The 21,036-nt window shown below is 41.8% G+C and overlaps 1 protein-coding gene across 3 annotated transcripts in view; it reads left to right on the top strand.

Moving 5' to 3' along the window:
- The first annotated feature begins 1,724 nt into the window (after window positions 1-1,724).
- Window positions 1,725-21,036, top strand: part of esr1 (estrogen receptor 1) — a 24,553-nt gene continuing 5,241 nt past the window's right edge. Inside the window, exons 1-5 of one of the 3 annotated variants that reach the window (XM_027163579.2) lie at window positions 1,725-2,285; window positions 8,872-9,110; window positions 16,420-16,536; window positions 17,615-17,959; window positions 19,951-20,089. In XM_027163579.2, coding sequence (XP_027019380.2) covers window positions 1,858-2,285; window positions 8,872-9,110; window positions 16,420-16,536; window positions 17,615-17,959; window positions 19,951-20,089 — 1,268 coding nt within the window. In that variant the 5' untranslated portion in view covers window positions 1,725-1,857. Of the gene's footprint in view, window positions 2,286-7,488; window positions 7,701-7,733; window positions 7,870-8,871; window positions 9,111-16,419; window positions 16,537-17,614; window positions 17,960-19,950; window positions 20,090-21,036 lie in introns of those variants that run through there. The other 2 variants (XM_047801924.1, XM_027163580.2) reach the window with 2 other exon arrangements.

The raw sequence follows: 21,036 nt of genomic DNA, 5'->3' as shown, positions 1-21,036 counted from the left end.
TGTTGTCTAACAAACCCTGGGTTCCTCCAGGAACATGTGATCATCAAAATGGTTCCTACTTTATTTTTTCTCCACACAGACGTTTGTATTTTCAGTGTAAATGTTGATATCAAACCCATTTCTGCTCTCTGAGAAGCTCCGAGTGTTTGTTCATCTAAAAAGCAGCTCGGATTTCTCTTCGACACTAAAATTCAGTGTCAGATCATAAACAGAGGGTCAAACACAGTTCTGGAGTCCTGACTCATTTTAGATCAGACTTGTGGAGATAAAGTCACTTGGTTCTTTATTCTTTATTCCGGTGGAATATTTCTGTCACTTAACCGCTTGTAATTGTCTTGTGTTCGGCTTTATTTAGAATTGCTCATACTTCCCACACTGTACCTTTTCATCTGTGGCCTCTAGCATCAGTAACCTCCTCAGAAGGTAACTCCTGCCCACACGCTTTCCGTCTCAGCGTCCTGTCTGTGTGGAGAAATATCACAGCAGGAATGTTAGATGTCTCCTTCCAGTCTGATCATCAGGTGGCAGAATGGAGCGTCACTGCTTCAACTTCATATTAAGTTGTCTGTCTGTCTGTCTGTCTGTCTGTCTGTCTGTCTGTCTGTCTGTGTGTGTGTGTGTGTGTGTGTGTGTGTGTGTGTCTGTCTCTTTCTGTGAATGTCTGTGTGTGTGTGTGTGTGTGTGTGTGTGTGTGTGTGTGTGTGTGTGTGTGTGTGTGTGTGTGTGTCTGCCTGTGTGTGTGTGTGTGTGTGTGTCTGTCTCTGTCTGTCTGTCTGTCTGTCTGTCTGTCTGTGTGTGTGTGTGTGTGTGTTTGTCTCTGTCTGTCTGTCTGTCTGTGTGTGTCTCTGTGTCTGTCTCTGTCTGTCTGTCTATCTGTCTGTCTCTGTTTTTCTTTTTATTTGTTTCTTTTTCAGTCTTTCTATCTTCTGTCTGTCTGCCTTTTCCTTCTTTTATTCTGTCTGTCTGTCTGTCTGTCTGTCTGTCAGTTCTTTCTTTTATTCTGTCTGTCTGTCTGTTTGTCTGTTTGTCTGTCTGTCTATGTTTTTCTGTCTGTCTGTTCTTTTATTTCAGTCTTTCTGTTTGTCTGTTTGTCTGTCTGTCTGTCTGTCTATGTTTTTCTGTCTGTCTGTTCTTTTATTTCAGTCTTTCTGTTTGTCTGTGTGTCTGTGTGTCTGTCTAAATGATGTACTGACCTCCTGTCACTTGTTTACCTGGTTGCGATGACCTGGTCTGGAGAACTGCCATTCATATCGACCGTGCCTTTAAATTATTTGTCTTGTTGTTTTAAGGAGGAGAGAGAGAGAGAGAGAGAGAGAGAGAGAGAGAGAGAGAGAGAGAGAGAGAGAGAGAGATGCAGAGAGAGAGAGAGAGAGAGAGATGCAGAGAGAGAGAGAGAGAGAGAGAGAGAGAGAGAGAGGAGGCTTTAGACAGGAGAGATATATGTCTGGAAAATTAGCAGTCATAAAGTTGATTGATGGAGAGATTCTGTAAGTTTTAAACACATATTTTTTTGTGCCGTTACATTTGCAAATCCCCCCCCCCCGTCTTTATTCAGATGCATTTCTCATTCTTCTTTTAATTAAAATTTGACTTTAAAATATTTAAAGAAACGAGCCAAAGAGATTAAAAAAAGCATGAAGGGGAAAAACATTAGACATTGGCTGTGTGTGTGTGTGTGTGTGTGTGTGTGTGTGTGGGAGGAGCTCAGTCGGAAGTGAGACAGGAGGGACGGAGTGAGTGAGTGAGTGAGTGAGAGAGAGTGAGACAGAGCGAGGTTTAGTAAGAGACATAAACTCGGAGTGTGTGCTCTCAGAGTCATGCCAGTTGCCTTCTTTATATGTGTGTGTTTCCACGGTGATGTCGGGAGAGCAGGCTCGTGCTGAAGCTCCGGCTGGTGCCAGGCAGCGACGTAGGAGCGAGCTAGAAGGATATTCTGCTTCTCTCGCTTCCCTCAAGCTCTCCCCCATGTACCCGGAGGAGGAGCAGCACACCCTGGGGGGCATTTCCTCTTCTGCACAGTACATGGACGGGACATTCGACTACACCGCCAACCCCGACGCCTCCAACTCGTCAGTGGAGTACTTCTCAGCGGCCCCGAATCTTCAAGTGGCCCCGGAGCCTCAGGAGGAAAATCTGCAGCCGCTTCCTAACGGCTCCAGCAGCCCCTTGGTGTTCGTCCCATCGAGCCCACAGCTCTCGCCGTTCCTCGGCCATCCTCCTGCAGGACAGCACACGGCTCCTCAGGTCCCGTACTACCTGGAACCGTCAGGAAGCAACGTTTACAGGTCAGAGGGGTTTGAGGAAACTCGGAAAACTTATCATCTCATCAGCCAGACGGTGATTCGGTTTAAGTGCAATAAACAAAGTTAAAATTAAAAAGTCTTAATTCTAGAGTCCCAAACTTCTGAGACCAAACTAAACATCTAGGAGTTTTATTTATTTATTAAATTTTACCTTAAAAAGTTCAGTATAAGACAGACAGCAGTGTCGATGATGTTAACTCCTTTGTGCGTAAGGTCAGATTGTCCTCGAGTCTTCACCCTTCACCGTTCAGAAGACACACTGATGGATCCCTTCGAACGTCTAACGTCGGTTCAGTCCAACGCCATGCCGGCGTCGGGGTCTTAATGCTGACGTTAGAGCGAAAAGGCCGACGTAACGGATACAGAGAGATTCACAGATTTTAAGGATTTGCTTTTCACTCAAGGCTGAATCCTTCTGATAATATTAATAGTAATATTAATATTAATATTAATAATAATAATAATAATAATAATAATAATGATGATGATGATGATGATGATGATGATATTATTATCATCATCATCATTATTATTATTATTAACAACAACAACAACAACAACAACAATAATAATAATAATAATAATAATAATGATAAAGATAATGATAAAAAAGGGTTGGTGATACAATGAGGGGGAAAAACACACTTTTAGTTAAGGGTCTCATATTTGGCAGCATTTCTAATTTGCATTTTTGCTGTGTTATTTATTTATTTATTTATTTATTTATTTATTTATTTATTTATTTATTTATTCATTCATACATACATACATACATACATACATACATACATTAACCAGGACCTGCTATTCCTCACTCATGTCACTGCATGCTTTAGGATGAATAACTGAACAATACGGCGAGACTTTAAAGAGATAAATCGGTGTACGATGCATTGGAGTGACCAATAAAAATCATCTATTTGTATGTTTTAATGAATATTCATGACTGTCAGTCAAACTTGTAGGAGAATCCGGTACCTCTTGATCTCGACGCGTGTTTCTTACACACTTCGTACTCGTTTCTCTGAGCGATCTGCGTTAAGATGAGAGTTTAAGGGGTTAAACGGATCGCATTCTAACAGCCAATCATATTATGTAGGATTTTTATCGTATATTTATTAGGGACAAAGTGACAGGAGGTCAGTACATCATTTAGACAGACACACAGACACACAGACAAACAGAAAGACTGAAATAAAAGAACAGACAGACAGACAAAGACAAACAGACAGACAGAAAAAAGACTATACTGTTTTTAACCTCCAGTGGAAATGAATAAATCCAGTGGACACGAAGGTTCGGTTAAACCAGAAAACTCACAGTTAGTTCAGCTTTCCTCTTATTAATCATGTAATGATCAGCAGCAGAGCGAGTTTTCCTAACAAACAGCTTTGTCACACTGACACGTGTCTGTTTTCTCCCTGATTTAAGGCTTAACCTTTTAACCTTTCACTCGGTCTCTCATATTACACACGTATTTAGTGAATAATGTGTGCGTGTGCATGTGTGTGTGTGTGCGTGTGTGTGCGTGCATGTGTGTGTGTGTGTGTTTGTGTGTGTTTGTGTGAGTTTGAGAGTGAGTGTGTATGTGTGTATGGAGGTTGTGTGTTTCTGTATGTGTGTGTAGGATTGTGTGTGTGTGTGTGTGTGTGTGTGTGTGTGTGTGTGTGTGTGTGTGTGTGTGTAGGGTTGTGTGTGTGTGTGTGTGTGTGTGTGTATGTACTGTGTGTAGGGTTGTGTGTGTGTATGTATGTAGGGTTGTGTGTGTGTGTGTGTAGGGTTTTGTGTGTGTGTATGTGTGTATGGTTGTGTGTGTGTGTATGTACTGTGTGTAGGGTTGTGTGTGTGTGTGTGTGTATGTGTGTATGGTTGTGTGTGTGTAGGGTTGTGTATATGTGTGTGTAGGGTTGTGTGTGTATGTGTGTATGGTTGTGTGTGTGTAGGGTTGTGTATGTGTATGTAGGGTTGTGTATGTGTATGTAGGGTTGTGTGTGGGTGTGTGTGTGTGTGTGTGTGTGTGTGTGTGTGTGTGTGTGTGTGTGTGTATCGATCCAAATATTCTTCTTCTCCACCGAACAAAATGGCTTTCGATGTTTTATTTTCCCTTTTCTCACCACAGCAGACGTCTAGCGAGGGATTTCGTGGAGCTCAGACGAGCGTGTCGTGCTTTTAAACCTTGAGAAAAGAACAATGTGTGAGAATAACAGGGGTGTGTGTGTGTGTGTGTGTGTGTGTGTGTGTGTGTGTGTGTGTGTGTGTGTGTGTGTGTGATGGGATTATCACTTCCTGTCTGAGCAGAGAGGGTTGATGTCTTACGATAAGCTCGCTTACTATGAATTCCAAGTATTTTATCATTTCTAAGAGAGCATTTTGACGGAAAGCAAAAGAAAAAGGTTTTGGAAAGTTATTAACACATTAAATTTATATTATTTTAATTTTTTAACTTTTTTATATAAAAAAAGTTTATATTCTCCTTTTATTTATCTTGTTATACATCATTTATCTCTGTATATTGTTGTTATTTTTTTCTGCTTCCTGTCGCTCTTCTTTATGCTGTTTTGCAATATTTTATTTCATTTATATTATTTCATTTTCATATTTTGTTTTTTTTTTTACTTTTTAGTAAATAAGTAACTTTCTTTAAAATTATGAATTTTTGTGCTAGTTTTAAATATAGTTCTTAAAAATATGTTTTAAACTTTAACATCAGAATAAGTTTAATATTGAATTATTGTTTATTTATGTATTTATATATATACTTTTATTTTGATGTTAAAGTTTATACCATAAATAAATAAAAAACTTTTTTTTGCTTTAACATCAGAATTATTTATTTATTTATTTATTTATTTATTTATTTATTTATTTATGGTATCATTTAAGCAGTTCCTTCAAAGGGTTAGGGTTTTTTAAATGTTCTATTTTTTTTGTTTTATTTTTGTCGTGTTGTGGTGTGTGGGGAGCTTTGTGGAGGGGGGGGGTGTGTGGTGGCGGGGGGGTGGGGGAGAGAGTGGGGGTGGGGGGGGGTGGGTGGTGGGGTGTGTGTGGGGGGTGGGGAGAAGGGGGTGGTGCGGGAGTGGTGGAGAGAGTGTGGTGTGTGTAGGAGTGTGTGTGTGGTGAGTGGGTGGTGGTGGTGTGTGTGTGTGTGGGGGAGTGGTGTGTGGTGGGGTGTGGGTGGGAGTGTGTGGTGTGGGGGATGAGGGTGTGTGTGTGGTGTGAGAGGGGGTGTGTGGGTGGATGAGTGGTGTGGGGTGTGGGGGTGTGTAGTGGTGTGGGTGTGTGGGGGGGTGGGTGAGTGTGGTGGTGGTGTGATGGTGTGTGTATGCAGTTGTGTGTGGTGTGTGGGGTGTATGCATGTGCGTGGGTGTGGTGGTGTGTGGTGTGTGGGTAGGCATGCGTGGTGTGTGTGGTGGAGGGGGGGTGGATGCTGTTGGTGTGTGTGTGTGTGTGTGTATGCGTGTGTGTGTGTATGCGTGTGTGTGTATGCATGTGTGTGTGTGTGTGTGTGTGTGTGTGTGTATGCGTGTGTGTGTGTGTGTGTGTCTGCATGTGTGTGTGTATGCGTGTGTGTGTATGCATATGTGTGTGTGTGTGTGTGTGTGTGTGTATGCGTGTGTGTGTATGCGTGTGTGTGTATGCGTGTGTGTGTATGCATGCGTGTGTGTGTGTGTGTGTGTGTGTGTATGCGTGTGTGTGTGTGTGTGTGTGTATGCGTGTGTGTATGCGTGTGTGTGTGTATTAGTGTGTGTGTGTGTGTGTGTGTGTGTGTGTGTGTGTGTGTGTGTGTGTGTGTGTGTGTGTGTGTGTGTGTGTGAGTGTTTTTTATTTCCTTCATCCTGTAGAATGATAAAGTAAAGCTTGCTGTAGATGTTTTACAGCTCACTACATTAATGTTACAGAAGTCTGAGGCGACTGAGACCCGAGGTGAAGAGCTTGTGGCTCTGAGTTCCCCACACCATGGTGGTCCGGTCTGACTCAGATGTTACACAACAGCGTGATGGATCACAGAATTGAGTATAAAACAAACATTTTCTAACACCAGAGGAAGAGGTTAAAGGTGAAGGAGATCCCACGTGACCTCCGGTTTCCTTCAGGCCGTCACGTGTTTCTCACGTGTTCATCAGTTGTGTGTAAACGTTCTTACAGACGTTACACTGATGAAGCAGTACACAGGGTATTAGTCAGTGTCTGGCATCTACTACAGGGTTATAGATACTCATCTGGCCACTTTATTAGGAACAGTAGTGTGCTTATTGATTTATTTATTTATTTATTAAGCCAATCACATGGCAGCAGTGAAGAACATCATGCAGATACGGTTTTATTGACCTTCTCATGTTGATAGCAAACCAGCATCTGTTACAGATCAGAAGGTCAGATATTTAAGCCATAGCAACATCACTGTTGGGTCTCTGAGCAAAGCATCTAACTGTATGTGTAGTGTCAAGGTTCATCCTGTGCTCAGACCCCAACGTCTTATCTCTTCTTCTCCTCCTGCTTCTTTATCTTCTCCTTCTCCTTTTTCTTCTTCTTCTTCTTCTTCTTCTTCTTCTTCTTCTTCTTCTTCTTCTTCTTCTTTCTTATTCTTTTCTTTATGTCTTCTCTTCTTTATTCTTGTACTTTATCTTCTTCTTTACTGTCTTCTTCTTCTGCTTCTTCTTTATCTGTTATCTTCTTGTTATTCTTCTTCTTCTTCTATTATCTGTTCTTCTGATTCTTATTATTATTTCTTGTTATTCTTTGTTCTTTATCTGTGAGGAGTGAGGGGAGGAGAGGGGAGGAGGGCGGGGAGGCAGGAGGAGGCGGAAAAGGAGAGGGGGAGGAGGAGGGGAAGGAGACGAAAAAGCGGAGGAGGAAAAGGGAGAGAGGAGAAGACGAGAGGAAGAAGAAGGAGAGAAGAAGGAGAAGAAGAAGGAGAAGAGGAAGGAGAAGGAGAAGAAGAAGAGGGATAGAAGAGAGACGAATGAGGAGAATGATGAGCCGAAGAAGTCGAGGTAGAAGAGTCCGTTTAGACGTCTGCCACCACTCCTCCTTCTCCTCCTACTCATTCTTCTCCTCTTCCTCCTCCTCCTCCTCCTCCTCCTCCTCCTCCTCCTCCTCCACCTCCTCCTTCTCCGAGTATCCAAAGATCCCTTTATTGCCACAAATAACTCAAAGTAAATCTCCTGCTTCTAACAAGATAAAGCAGCGTCACAGAGTCGTCTCATCACTGTGAGCGGTCGGTTCACTTCCCTTCCTCATCAGCCATCATAGTTGAATCGAGTAGCTCAGCTTTAGGAAGTGAGAGTCTTATAGGAGTCTCACAGGAATGTTTCCACTACCCTGTGAAATGAAGATTTGTGGCTGTTCTTGTTCTGAGACCAAGTGATCGGTATGGTGTTCCAAATAAAGTGACCAGTGAGTGTTTATGAATTTTTTCCCCCACACTTAGGAAACAGCGCTGAACAAACAAAGCGAGAGGAACTCAGGCTTGTCATCCGGATGATTCATGCGTAAACCATTCCGAGATAAATCCAGCCTGGCTCCAGCGGAGTACAACAAAGCGAATATACGAGCATGAAAAAAGGTCGTAATTAGTTTGTGTTGCTTTCTTTTAAGTCCAAACACATTTAGTTTACAACAACAATAATAAAAAAAAAAAAAAAAAAAGCTTTCATGCAGCGATTAATGGGTCCAAGCACTAATCAAGCTCACTGTTTGTTCCACTCTGCGGCCGTGATTCGTCTCATGGTTTCTTCTCATCTTCTCAAAGACTTTTTTTCAGGAATGTTTTCAAACACTACGTATGAGATTAGAAGAAGAAAAAAGCTGCCTGTATTTTCTCACATAGATTCAATACATTACCGCACAGCGACTGAACTAAATACCTTGTTGCTAATTTATGTCATAAGGGGATGCTAACTTTTGCACTTTTACAGCTGAAAGTTTCACACAGTTGTTGGTTTCCATTTTGGCTAAATGATTTTCTGAGTATGATGAAATTTTCTGATGTCATCCATAATCTGTTCTGTATGTGTGTATATATATATAGTACTGAATAAACATGGGTGGCACAGTGGCTTAGTGGTTTGCATGTTCGCCTCACACCTCCAGGGTCGGGGGTTCAATTCCCGCCTCCGCCTTGTGTGTGTGGAGTTTGCATGTTCTCCCCGTGCCTCGGGGGTTTCCTCCGGGTACTCCGGTTTCCTCCCCCGGTCCAAAGACATGCGTGGTAGGTTGATTGGCATCTCTGGAAAATACTGTCCAAAAATACTTTTTGAATACTGTCCTTGATATAAAAATAGCCAATAGTAGAGAAAACAATCAGGGGATAAAAATAAGGCTTAATAAATACACCAGTAAAGAAAATAAACTAAAATAAAACAAAGAAAACGCGGTTAGTGCGATCTCCACAGTAGCCTTCTCGACACGTCTCAGACACCGGATATCTCTTGTATGTACTTGTACGATATCGCTTGTACGCACTACATACCTTCTGTAACTCCTGTACATTAGACATCCACTCCTTCGTACATCAGCCTCACTTACTTCTGGTTAAATTCTTTTTTTTTTCTCTTTTCGTTCACAGGTCCAGTGTGTTAGCCAGCGCAGGATCGCAAATGGAGCTGTGCAGCGCCACCAGCAGGCAGAACGTGTACACTACAGTCGGGGCCTCGGGACCATCGGGAGCTTCGAGGAGTTCAGGAGCGATCGGGTTGGTGAAGGAGATTCGGTACTGCGCCGTGTGTAGCGACTACGCCTCAGGATACCATTACGGAGTCTGGTCCTGTGAGGGCTGCAAGGCCTTCTTCAAGCGTAGTATACAAGGTAACTGACCTTTGACCTTCTGAGATTTATACAGTGGTATGTCAAAGATGTCTGTGATCTCGGCAGGCACTTACTGTATTTCCAGGGATTTCAGAACAGCGTAACAGATATTGCGTCATCGGGAAGGCGTGGCCTATTTGAGAATCTAACCCTAACCCTAACCCTAACCATAACCATAACCGGAGTTCAAAGTTTGTTTATTTGTTTTATAAAATAAATCTACCTGTATGACTGTTTTGTCCTTCGTAGTATGCTGGTTTTTTTTTTGAAAGAGAGCGTTTTTCCAAGACCTCCGGAAACACGCCCACTTTACGTCGTGGTAACGAATCCCCTGGAATTTAGTGAATGCCCTGTGATCTCTGTGAACCCAACAGGCCAAAGGAGATCGTGGGGCGGAGCTTCGGGAATATGGGCGTGGTGAATCTTTTTTTTTTTCGCGAAGCTGCAGGTTTTGCCGTCACTACAAATTCCAATGGAATTAAATTACACGTAATTAAATCCTTCAATCATTCAGTTCTAATAATATAAACCAGGGTCTGTTTTCATGAAGATTTTAAGCGTCAATAGGTGATGTAATTCTATTAAAATTCTTCCCTTAAAATTAAAAAGAAGGTCCTAATAAAGATAAAAGTTATTCATAACCCTTTAAGTTATTTAACCCTTAAAAGCACTCATAAGGTCAGAAAGTGTTAGCGGTAGTGACGAGGACCTTTAAGAGGATTTAAGAGTTTCTTTATCAGAGGAGAAAATGACTGAAAGGTGAAGAGGGAGAAGAAATGTGTTGTATACGATATTTAATAATGATAGTGAGGTAATAATATGATACAGATTAGATCGTGTAGGGATTAGTTTTGTGACCGATCGGATTAGAGATAACGTCTCAGACACAGATTTTTTAGTTCCTATAAAGAATGTTATAATGATGACAACGTGTTTCTTGTTGAGGAAAACCTTGAACCAAAGCACTTGACCGTCTCAGACATGGCTGCGTCTCGAATCCAAATATCTAGACCAGGGGTCGGCAACCTTAAATACTCAAAGAGCCATTAGGACCCGTTTCCCACAGAAAAAAAACACAGGGAGCCACAAAACTCATTTGACATGTAAAATGAAGAGAACGCTCTTTTTTTGATTGGCTGATAAGTGTCAGGCTCGACTAAGAACTGAGACGCGCTTGGTTCCTGCCCGGTTCCATAGAGACAGCGGTGCGGACTGATACATTTTGGGCGCTGCGGCTTATTAAATATATTATAAATAGTCAAAAAGTTTTTCTGTGTGAGAAATACGATGTGTGTCGGGAGAACGTGAGAAAAGACCGAAATGCGTGACTGTCACTCTCGATGTGTGACACCTGACAGCCCTGTATGACATCAACATTTTAACTTTCCGGCTGCAGCGAACCAGAAATGCGTCCGCTTCTGTGTCGGATTTCGCAAGTCGGCGGTTATGACGCGTATTTTGAGCGACAAACAAATGAAACACGGTTTATTTTAATGTTACAAGAGCATCATGATCTTATAATTTAGAATTACATTTTTTTAAAAACTAACTAACTAAAATAAAATAAATTTACATTAAATATTTATTTTCCAAATCTACAGGGAGCCGCAGCAGAGGGATGAAAGAGCCACTTGAAGCTCCGGGGCCTCGGGTTTCCGACCCCTGGTCTAGTCGAACACTATATAGGGTGCAACAGCTAGAACTACTTATTGCATCCAGTACACCTAGATAGGGAATACTAATGTGTTATTATTTATTAAAATGTGTTAATATTACATATTATTATCACAAATCACTTTATTTTTGTAGACGCTGACAGTCGTGAAAAAAATCGCACACCCCATTAAATATTCAGTTCTTTATTAGGAAATGTCAACATGTCTGATCTTGTTTTAATTTGTACCTGTTGATGAAAGTGATGGCGCTGGGTTCCTAATCGGAAGGTCGGGGTTCAAGCCCACAAGCTGCTGAGACATCTACGTTGGGTCCTTGAGCAAGGCCCTTAACTTCACCTGCTCCAGGGGCTCCGCTGACGATGGCTGACCCTACCTGCGCTCTGACCCCAGGCTCATAATAGCCTGCGAAAATGTGGGAAGTCGTGACCTAATGGTTAGAGAGTTTGACTCCTAACCCTAAGGTGGTGGGTTCGAGTCTAAGGCCGACAATACCACGACTGGGGTGCCCTTGAGCAAGGCCCCCCCCCAACTGGTCCCTGGGCGCTGCAGCATAAATGGGTGCCCACTGCTCTGGGTGTGTGTTCACGGTGTGTGTGTGTGTGTGTGTGTGTGTTCATGGTGTGTGTGCACTTTGGATGGGTTAAACGCAGAGAACGTATTTTGAGTATGGGTCACCGAACTTAGCCGTATGTCACGTCACTTTTTTCACTTTTTCACTTTAAATAATAACAACAAAAAAAAATCACTTTTCATTTCACAAAGAAATCAACAAATCTTTTTTTTTTTTTTTTTTTTTTTTGACAGTCGTGAAAAAATTCGGACACCCCATCAAATATTCAGTTCTTTATTAGGAAATGTCAACATGTCTGATCTTGTTTTAACAAAATGAGTATTTCCACTGAGGTAAAAGTTAGTACACCCTGTGCCCTAATAGCTTGTTGTTTCCCCCCTTTGGCTGAAATAACCTCAGTGAGACGTTTCTTTCGCCATCTACCAGTTTCTGACATCGACTGGAAGAAAGTTTCCTCCAGTCATCAATGCAGAACTCTTTCAGCTGTGTGATGTTTAAAGTCTGTTTTAAATCACCACACAGGATCTCAGTAGGATTTAGATCTGTGCTTTGACTCGCTCACTCCAGAAATCTCAGTTTTTTTTACTCTTCAGCGAGTCCTTGGTGGATTTACTGGGATGGTTTCTTACATGTTCCTCAAGCACCTTCTGATCCAATGTAGAGTTCATAGTGGATTCGACCAAGTCCTGCTGCAGCAAAACATCTCCAAACCAGAACACTTCCACCTCCATTGTTTCACACTTGTTATGAGGTTCTCAAGAAGTCTTGGCCTTTGTCTCTGTGTTCTTTCTCAAACTCCAGTCTTGTGCTCATTATTTTCTTAGACAACGCTTTCCTCCTTCACACCTCTCATGATAATCGAAGTCGCTCAGACTCTTTCTGATTGTCCATTCATGCACTCTGACATCAGCTGTAGCAGAAACTTGCTGAAGGTCTCGTGATGATATTTTGAGACCTTTTTATTTCTCTTACCAGACTCATAAGCGTCAATCGTTTCTCTGAAGGCCTCCGAGGGCCCTTCACCATGGTGAGACCTCTCACTTCAACACTTCAGAACAAACCAGACTAAATATCCGAAGATTAAATAAGACGAGCTTTCTTCAAAATGCTCCGTAACAATGTTCTAATAATTATGTCGCTTTGTAGAAATTCTGTTTTCCTATTTAAGCTTAGACAAAAATTGATCAAGAGTAACTCCTCCTAAGACTTTCGAGTCACATGAACCAAATTCGGATATGTTGTAGTACCTGGTGTAAAGTTTGTTGCTGTTACTTTTCTAAGCGATCCGAGTACCGGTACTTCCGGTACCGGGTCTCAAAGTGGCCTTTTTTCTTTTTCCCATAGACTCCCATTATAAACTTTAGAGGTTTTTAACTCGGCAAGCTTCCATTGGTGAACAAAATTGGTGTACCGACTGGCCTTTCGGTTGTGCCGTAGCCCCGCCCCTAAAAATACGAAAAATCAAAAAACATTTTACAACATGGACATGTGACATATCAAAACACTCAGAACAATGAGGGGAACTTCCTCACGAGTATTCTGATGACGTCACATGCTCGTCTCCACTTGCCTCCAAATGTTTTGGCACCCTAGCGCTCCACTAGATTTCACAAGTTTTATATCCACTTGCCTCCAAATGTAACACTGTCCTTTATGTCCACTTGCCTCCAAAAGTAACACTGACCCTTATGTCCACTTGCCTCCAAAAAGCACCGGCCTTTGCTAATACTTGCCTCGTCAAAGCCAACATCAAAGTTTGTTGCGACGAACTTTATAAATCTAGTTTACACATGATGTGATACACCTGTACGTCATTTTATTTCATTTAAGTACAAATTAATGTGGACGTGTCCTTACTTTTTCCTCACAAGAAATGACTTTTTTTTTTTTTTTTCAAAATGGCATTTTACAGATCAATAAAAAAAGAATTTTCTTTGGTTTTATGTTTAATTACTTGAATCTTCCAATATTGTTAAAATGAAGATATAGATAGTCTAATATCCCAGAAACAGAGCCGAAATGCCTTAGAGGCAGAAATGACATCATTTGTCTCTGACATTTCTGCTCCGTGTCTGAGACATTTACATTTACATTAAATTTATTACATATTGATCTTAACATAGAGACAAAGTGAAGGTTTATAATAGAGCAGAATTTAGACAACCAATCACAGTCTTCGGTAGAATGTGTCACCTAGTAACAGGTTAAGCCCCGCCTCCTCTCTAAGATAAAAGTTGTTGTATCGTCCTTGTTCAGAGTCGCTCTGTGATCGGTCCTGAATCACTCTGAAGATAAAATTCATAATCAGAAATGTTTCAGATAAATCAGGAGCTTTCTGAGATCGTCCTTAGACTCTTTATAAACACGGACACTGATGAACGGGAAACTATTCATCAATTATTCATTTCTACTATTGTGTATTATTTTACAGAAAGCACTGTAACACTGCTGCGGTCACATCTGGTCTTTCTGATGCTCTTTGTGCTATAAAGGGTGAGGCGGCACTTCCAGGAAGCAGAGTGGTCTTTAGTCATTCCATTAAAACCAGCAGGAAACTGCAGGACTCGAGGATGTGTGTGTGTGTGTGTGTGTGTGTCTGCGTGTGTGCGTGTGTGTGTGTGTGTGTGTTCGCGCGCGTGAGTGTGTGTATGTGTGCATGTGTGTGTGTGTGTGTGTCTGTGTGTTTGTTTGTGTGTGTGTGTGTGTGTGTTCGCGCGCGTGTGTGTGTGTCTGTGTGTGTGTGCGTGTGTGTGTATGTGTGTGTGCGTGTGTCTGTCTGCGTGTGTGTGTGCGTGTGTGTGTGCTTGTGTATGTGTGTTTGCTTATGTGTGTGTGTGTGTGCTTATGTGTGTGTGTGTGTGTGTGTGTGTGTGTGTATGTGTGTGTGTGTGTGTCTGTGTGCGCGTGTGTGCGTGCTTGTGTGTGCGTGTGTGTCTGTGTGTGTGTGTGTCTGTGCGTGTGTGTGTGTGTCTGTGCGTGTGTGTGTGTGTATGTTTGTGTGTGTGTGTGTGTGTGTGTGTGTCTGTGTGCATGTATGTTTTGTGTGTGTGTGTGTCTGTGCGTGTGTGCATGTGTGTGTGCGTGTGTCTGTGTGCGTGTGTCTGTGCGTGTGTGTGTGTGTATGTGTGCGTGTGTGTGTGCATGTGTGCGTGTGTGTGTGTGTGTGTGTGTGTGTGTGTGTCTGTGCGTGTGTGTGTGTATGTTTGTGTGTGTGTGTGTGTGTCTGTGTGCGTGTATGTTTGTGTGTGTGTGTGTGTGTCTGTGTGTGTGTCCGTGGTGTGTGTGTTTGTGTGTGCGTGTGTGTGTATGTTTGTGTGTGTGTGTGTGTGTGTGTGTGTGCGTGTGTGTCTGTGTGCTTGTGTGTGTGTCTGTGTGCTTGTGTGTGTGTGTGTCTGTGTGCGTGTGTGCGTGTGTGTGTCTGTGTGCTTGTGTGTGTGTCTGTGTGCGTGTGTGTGTGTGTGTGTCTATGAGGATAAGAGGCATTGGCCAGATAAAAAGAAATCACTGTATATGTTATAGTTAGAGTTTATTAAAGATTTCAAAAACCCACATTAAAACCCAGAAGAATCAGCTGCAGTGCTGCAGAATGCTGGCTTCTGATTGGTCAGGATAAAAGAAAACATTGCCGGTTTATGTTAATGCTCTTGGTTACAATCGCGAACGCATGATTGATCTGCTCATCAGTATGATATGGTGACATTTTCTGTTAGGAGATTTTTCTGTGTTATTTCTGGACACACTTGCAGCTTTGTATATGGAAGAGAAAAGGTGCGGGGCTACTGGGAACTGATACCGGGTGAGAAATCATTTATCACGACAATCTGATGGACGAGACATCTTCTAAAGGTCTTTTAAATTAGCCCGCATTGTGTGCTATATACTTAAAGGTGGGGTCTCCGATGTTTGAGAAATGCTTCAGAAAACTGAGTCGAGACGACAAACTAAACAAAAATCTAAACAAACGTGTAGCCAATGAGCAGAAAGGGGCGTGTCTTGTCAATATGGGCGGAGAGAGTGTTCAGTGTGCATGTGTGACATTAGCAGAAAGCGGTTTTAACATCGACATGGAGGATAAAAACAAAGAAAGAAAGAGAAGAAAGACTTACGATAAGGACAAGAAGTAGGACGTGTTAATATAGGATCAGCTTTCCAGTGCTGGAGAGAACTGAAGGAGCAGGAAGTTGGCCACATATTCACAGGTTGGAGTTTCCTGAGTCAATAACTCCTGAGCTAAACGCTGTTACTACACAAATAACACCTCTTTTCTATCGTAGTAATGTAGAGAGGCAGCTACAACCGCGTTTTGTGTAGTAACAGCGTTTAGCTCAGGAGTTATCGACTCGGGAAACTCCGACCTGTGAATATGTGGCCGACTTTACTTAAGACGCCGAGGCGCTTTTTTCCATCTCGATAGGTGAGTAACGTTGGTTTTGCTTTGTTACACAGAACTAATATATGCCTTTGTCCTTTACATCATTATGCTTGTGTGGCATTTTTGCTTGTTTGTTTATCTACAATCGTATTGTTCTTCCCTTCAGCTATGTTAAAGACACATTTCTTTCCGTTAGTCGCCTGGGTTACGTATGTATGTGTGGGCGGAGCTATCGATACAGGGGTGGGGCTTATTTGGGTTAGGGGCGTGTTTGTTTTGGTGACTTCAAATGTCAACATTGGCTTTCATACATCAGAGACCCCACCTTTAAGCAAGCGGTGCCACGATGCACTACTGGGAAACAGATTGCACTTCCTGTTAGTAAAAAAGAAATAAACAAACAAATAATTTGAGAATTTGTGATGATAGGGACACGCTTTGGGACAGCTTTTTTTATATATATAGTGATGACATCTTATTTTTTCAAATATTTACATTTTTTCAAATTTGTTAAAATACTTTTGTTTGTTTATTTCTTTCTTTTCTTGTCTTATGATGTAAAATAAGTCACTGGCACTCTTGGCATTTTTTTGTCCATTCTCGATCCATACAACTTGTCAAACTTTTGCTCTTGACCTTAAGTTTGTTTGAGAGCAGAAACAGATCCTCTGTTTAATTTTTGCGTCTCAGGTCACAACGATTACGTGTGTCCGGCGACCAACCAGTGCACCATCGACCGGAACCGCAGGAAGAGCTGTCAAGCGTGTCGTCTACGCAAATGCTACGAAGTGGGCATGATGAAAGGAGGTGTGTATTACCTGTGTACACTTCATCTTCCTTACCCTTCCTTACACAGACACACTATCATGGTCAAGAAAGATGCTAGAAAATAATAATAACAACAACAACAATAACATCAGTACCGATATGTTCCGGTTAACGGTTTACGTAATTGGATTGAGGGGGGGAAAAAAAGGTCACCACGAACTAGTTAATTCATTCGGTTCTCCAGAACGAATTGTGATTTTTTTTTATCGTATTCTGTGTCACGCCTGAGATGTAATTTGATTTGTCGAGCTCATTTCCTTCATGACGAAAGAAAAATAGGCTGCATCGGAGCGATGGAACGTGAAGCTTCGACAGTCGTGTTGCTCCCAAATTAATGATTAGTTAAGAAACTGCAGGTTGTAGAACTTCATTCGATCATTTGTAACATCCAGCAATTACAGGAACGTACATTTACTGGTGCCTTCAATTGGATGCAAAACACTGATTTCTAAATTTTTGGCACCCCCTTCTGAAACGAATACGTGGTACAAGTCTCATATTCTGTCATCTAACAAGATTTCTGTGCACGAGCTCTTTTAAGTACTTAGGTTTGTGTATGAGGTTCATGTCTGAGCTCATTTCTGTGGTAAAGCGGTAAAAGTCCCGACAACCGGGACGGAATGAGTTTGAAAGCAAAAGAAAATGTTGTGCTTTTTTAGTTTTCATTAGTTATCATTAAGAAAGTTTGTGATTAGTTGCAGAAATTTTTTTTATGTGTTTTTGAAGGTGGAAATTTTTGATGAATTCCTCATTTCATGATTGTATTTGTAGTGAAGTTTGTAAGTTGTTGAGGAAATCTCTGGCATCGGTGTCAACAGGTAGTCGAACGGCATCGTGTGTAATGTAGGAGGTCTGAACCTCAAAAACATACATTTAAAAAGAGTTGTTAAAAAAAAAAAAAAAAAAAAAAGCTTGTTCAGGATTTCTGTCTCCTTTTAAGAATAAATAGATAGCACATTTATATAGAGGCATAATAAAGAGCCTGAATATAAAAGGCTCAGTCTGACCAGGCTGTCCTCATCCTCCACCTCCTCCTCCTCCTCTTCCTCTTCCTCAGGTTTTCGTAAGGAACGTGGAGGTCGCATCATAAAGCACAACAGAAGGCACAGTGGACTGAAGGAGCGCGAGCGAAGCTACTCGGAAGCCCAGAGCGGTCCTGATGTGAGAGAACTGCCTCCGCACGAGGGGCGGAGCAGCTCGAGGATCGGGGGTGGGGTAGCAGGTGTGGTGTGCATGGCTCCGGAGCAGGTGTTGCTGCTGCTGTTGAGGGCGGAGCCGCCCACGCTGTGCTCACGTCAGAAACATAGCCGACCCTACAGCGAGCTCACCATGATGAGTCTCCTCACCAACATGGCCGACAGGGAGCTCGTCCACATGATCGCCTGGGCCAAGAAAGTGCCAGGTGAGGGACAGAGTCTTATATCAATGTGGGTGGAGCTTAGGTTACATTTCATTAGCCAATCAGAGAATTCCATGTAACATTTATACCCCTATCTGATGAGCAGGTTTATTTACACAATATAAAACAAATAGCTATGCTAGTCAATTTTTTAGCTCTGTAATACGGCTAGAAAGGTAACTAGCTATCTAAGTGCTACATGCAGACGGGTAACTACTAGGCTAAATTACCTTTACCGTAGATTGTTACCTAGCTAGCTAAATCTTAGCTAATGTTACCTTTCAACAGGTTTCTAGCTAGCTAAAGCTATCTTTAGACAGGTGCTAGATAAATGTTAGCTAATCTTACCTAGATAGCTAAATGCTAGCTAACTTTTGACAAGTTACTAGCTCACTGGACTTAGCTAATGTTAGACTAGAAAATTGGTAGATAAATCGTAGTTAATGTTACCTTTGCAGGAGTAACTATTTGATATTAAGCAGCTAGTCATGTCTGCTATTATTAGCAAGCTAGATAATTAGGTCAGATATTGTAGTGATGACTTCACCCTGCTAATTTTCTTCCCTTGCTAAGCTAAGATTGCCTTCCACTTCATTAAGAAATACATATTCACATATGCAAATACAGTCATACTTAAATAGCAAAGCAAAAATGACAAGAAGATCTGTTAACTATCATTTGGCTAATAAGTTAGTAGGTTAGCTAGCTAACTATCTTAATTATTTATTCTGGCTAGTTGTTGTTTTCCTCAGCAGCAACAGGTCGGCCCATATACGTTTAATTTGATCTTTGTTTTCCGTCTGGTTTCTGAGGTGAATTTATTTTTCAGATCCTGGTGTAATAAAAGTTTTAATTTAGAAGTTTTATTCTTTTAAAAGTTGGTACACTTTTTTTGTACACTGGTTAGTCACAGACTCACTAACAATCCAGGAGGCTTAATGCTAACTAAACAGCTGAGTGTTCATGAGTTAGCAACGCATGCAGGATTGACTAGCGATGCTCTGACATAAAGAAGGTCATCTTTCGAGCTCGTGTTCTCCCTCTGAGAGAAATTTATCGATCTTTTACCGAAAGTGGGCATGGATTTTTTTTTAAGCCAGACGGATCATGAAGTTACGGAAGTATCCTTGGCGACAGCCTTGCGTGTTATGTGTAACCATGGCAGCACTGTCAACAGGGCAGGTGCTCGAGCGTCAGATGACGAGGTCACACGCACACACATACACACACACGCACACACACGCACACACACACACATGCACACACACATGCACACACACACACACACACACACACACACACACACACACACACACACACACACACACACACACACACACACACACACACACACACACACACAGCAATAAGAAAAATGGGTGATTACAGTAATCAGTGTTCCCGCTCGTTTGACTCGACCTCTGACTGAGCCCTTATTACACACACACACACACACACACACACACACACACACACACACACACACACACACACACACACACACACACACAGACTTCAGAGAACCAAACTTCAGAAATCAAAAAAGTATCATTCATATATTACACATGTTAATGGTCCCTATTGTGTTCAGTTTTATCGCCTTTAATTAAAGGTGCCGTATGTCATTTTTAAAACTGTTCCAAGATCTAAAACGTTTATTTTAAGTACACAAATGCAAAAAGTCTCCTTTACACTTTTGCCAGAACTTGGATCTCTTTAATTTCTTTTTTGGTTTATATTTTTACAACCCAGAAATAAGCTCCGCCCCTAGTTGAAAAAAGAGTTGCTCATGTTGCTTCGTCATTCGTAGTTTTAAAAAGAGCTGGGGTTCAGTCTAATAACACTTTAACTCAATTTATTTGATGCACATTTGCTTAGTTAAATGCGTAATTTTTAAAATAATTGTTCATAATTTTTATTATTTTTTTCCCTTTAAAGATGACAAATGTTGTTAGCTAAGAATGAAACCTGCGTGTTTCTCTTCCTCCTCACAGGATTCCAAGACCTCTCTCTGCATGACCAAGTGCAGCTGTTGGAAAGTTCCTGGCTGGAGATATTGATGATTGGTCTCATCTGGAGGTCCATCCATTCTCCTGGAAAACTTATCTTCGCACAGGACCTCATCCTTGACAGGTAATGACTTGACTTTATTGTAATTAATGCTTTAAAAAAGCAAATAAAACAAAAAATTATCCTATGGAGGAAAGAGTGCGGATGGATGGATGGATGGATTGATGATATTTAGGGATTAATGGATGGCTTCAATACTCTGTGTGTGTTGGATGGATGGGTTCTTTATAACCCTGTGTGTATTTTTTAATGGATGGATGGAAGGATAAATGGAGGTATGGCCTTGGATATATTGGATGGGTGAATGGATGGATAGATGGACGGAGGGATGGATGGATAGATGGGCTTGATAACCCCGGGTATATTTGGATGGATGGATGTAAGGAAGGAAGGATGGATGAAGGTATGAACTTAATAACCCTGGGTGTATTTGGATGGATGGATGGATGAAGGTATGGACTTAATAACCCTGGGTGTATTTGGATGGATGGATGGATGGATGGATGGATGAATGGAAGGAAGGAAGAAAGGATGAATGAAAGTATGGACTTAATAACCCTGGGTGTATTTTAATGGATGGATGAATGGATGGATAGATGGATGGAGGGATGGATGGATAGATGGGCTTGATAACCCCGGGTATATTTGGATGGATGGATGGATGGATGTAAGGAAGGAAGGATGGTTGAAGGTATGAACTTAATAACCCTGGGTGTATTTGGATGGATGGATGGATTGATGGATGGATGGATGGATGGATGGACTTGATAACCCTAGGTGTCTTTTGATAGATGTATAGATAGATGGATGGGTGGATGGACTTGATAACCCTGGGTGTGTAGATTGATGGCTTGTTAACCATGCATGTATTTGGATGGATGGATGGATGGATGGACTTGATAACTCTGGGTGTGTATATAAATGGATAGACTGGCTTGATAAACCTGGGTGTGGATGGATGGATGGATGGATGGATGTGTCCTGTGTATCGATGTGTGTCCCTTTGTCCC

The sequence above is a fragment of the Tachysurus fulvidraco genome, chromosome 16 (assembly GCF_022655615.1).
Source record: "Tachysurus fulvidraco isolate hzauxx_2018 chromosome 16, HZAU_PFXX_2.0, whole genome shotgun sequence".
NCBI lineage: Eukaryota > Metazoa > Chordata > Actinopteri > Siluriformes > Bagridae > Tachysurus > Tachysurus fulvidraco.
This window is presented reverse-complemented; position numbering and strand designations above follow the sequence as displayed.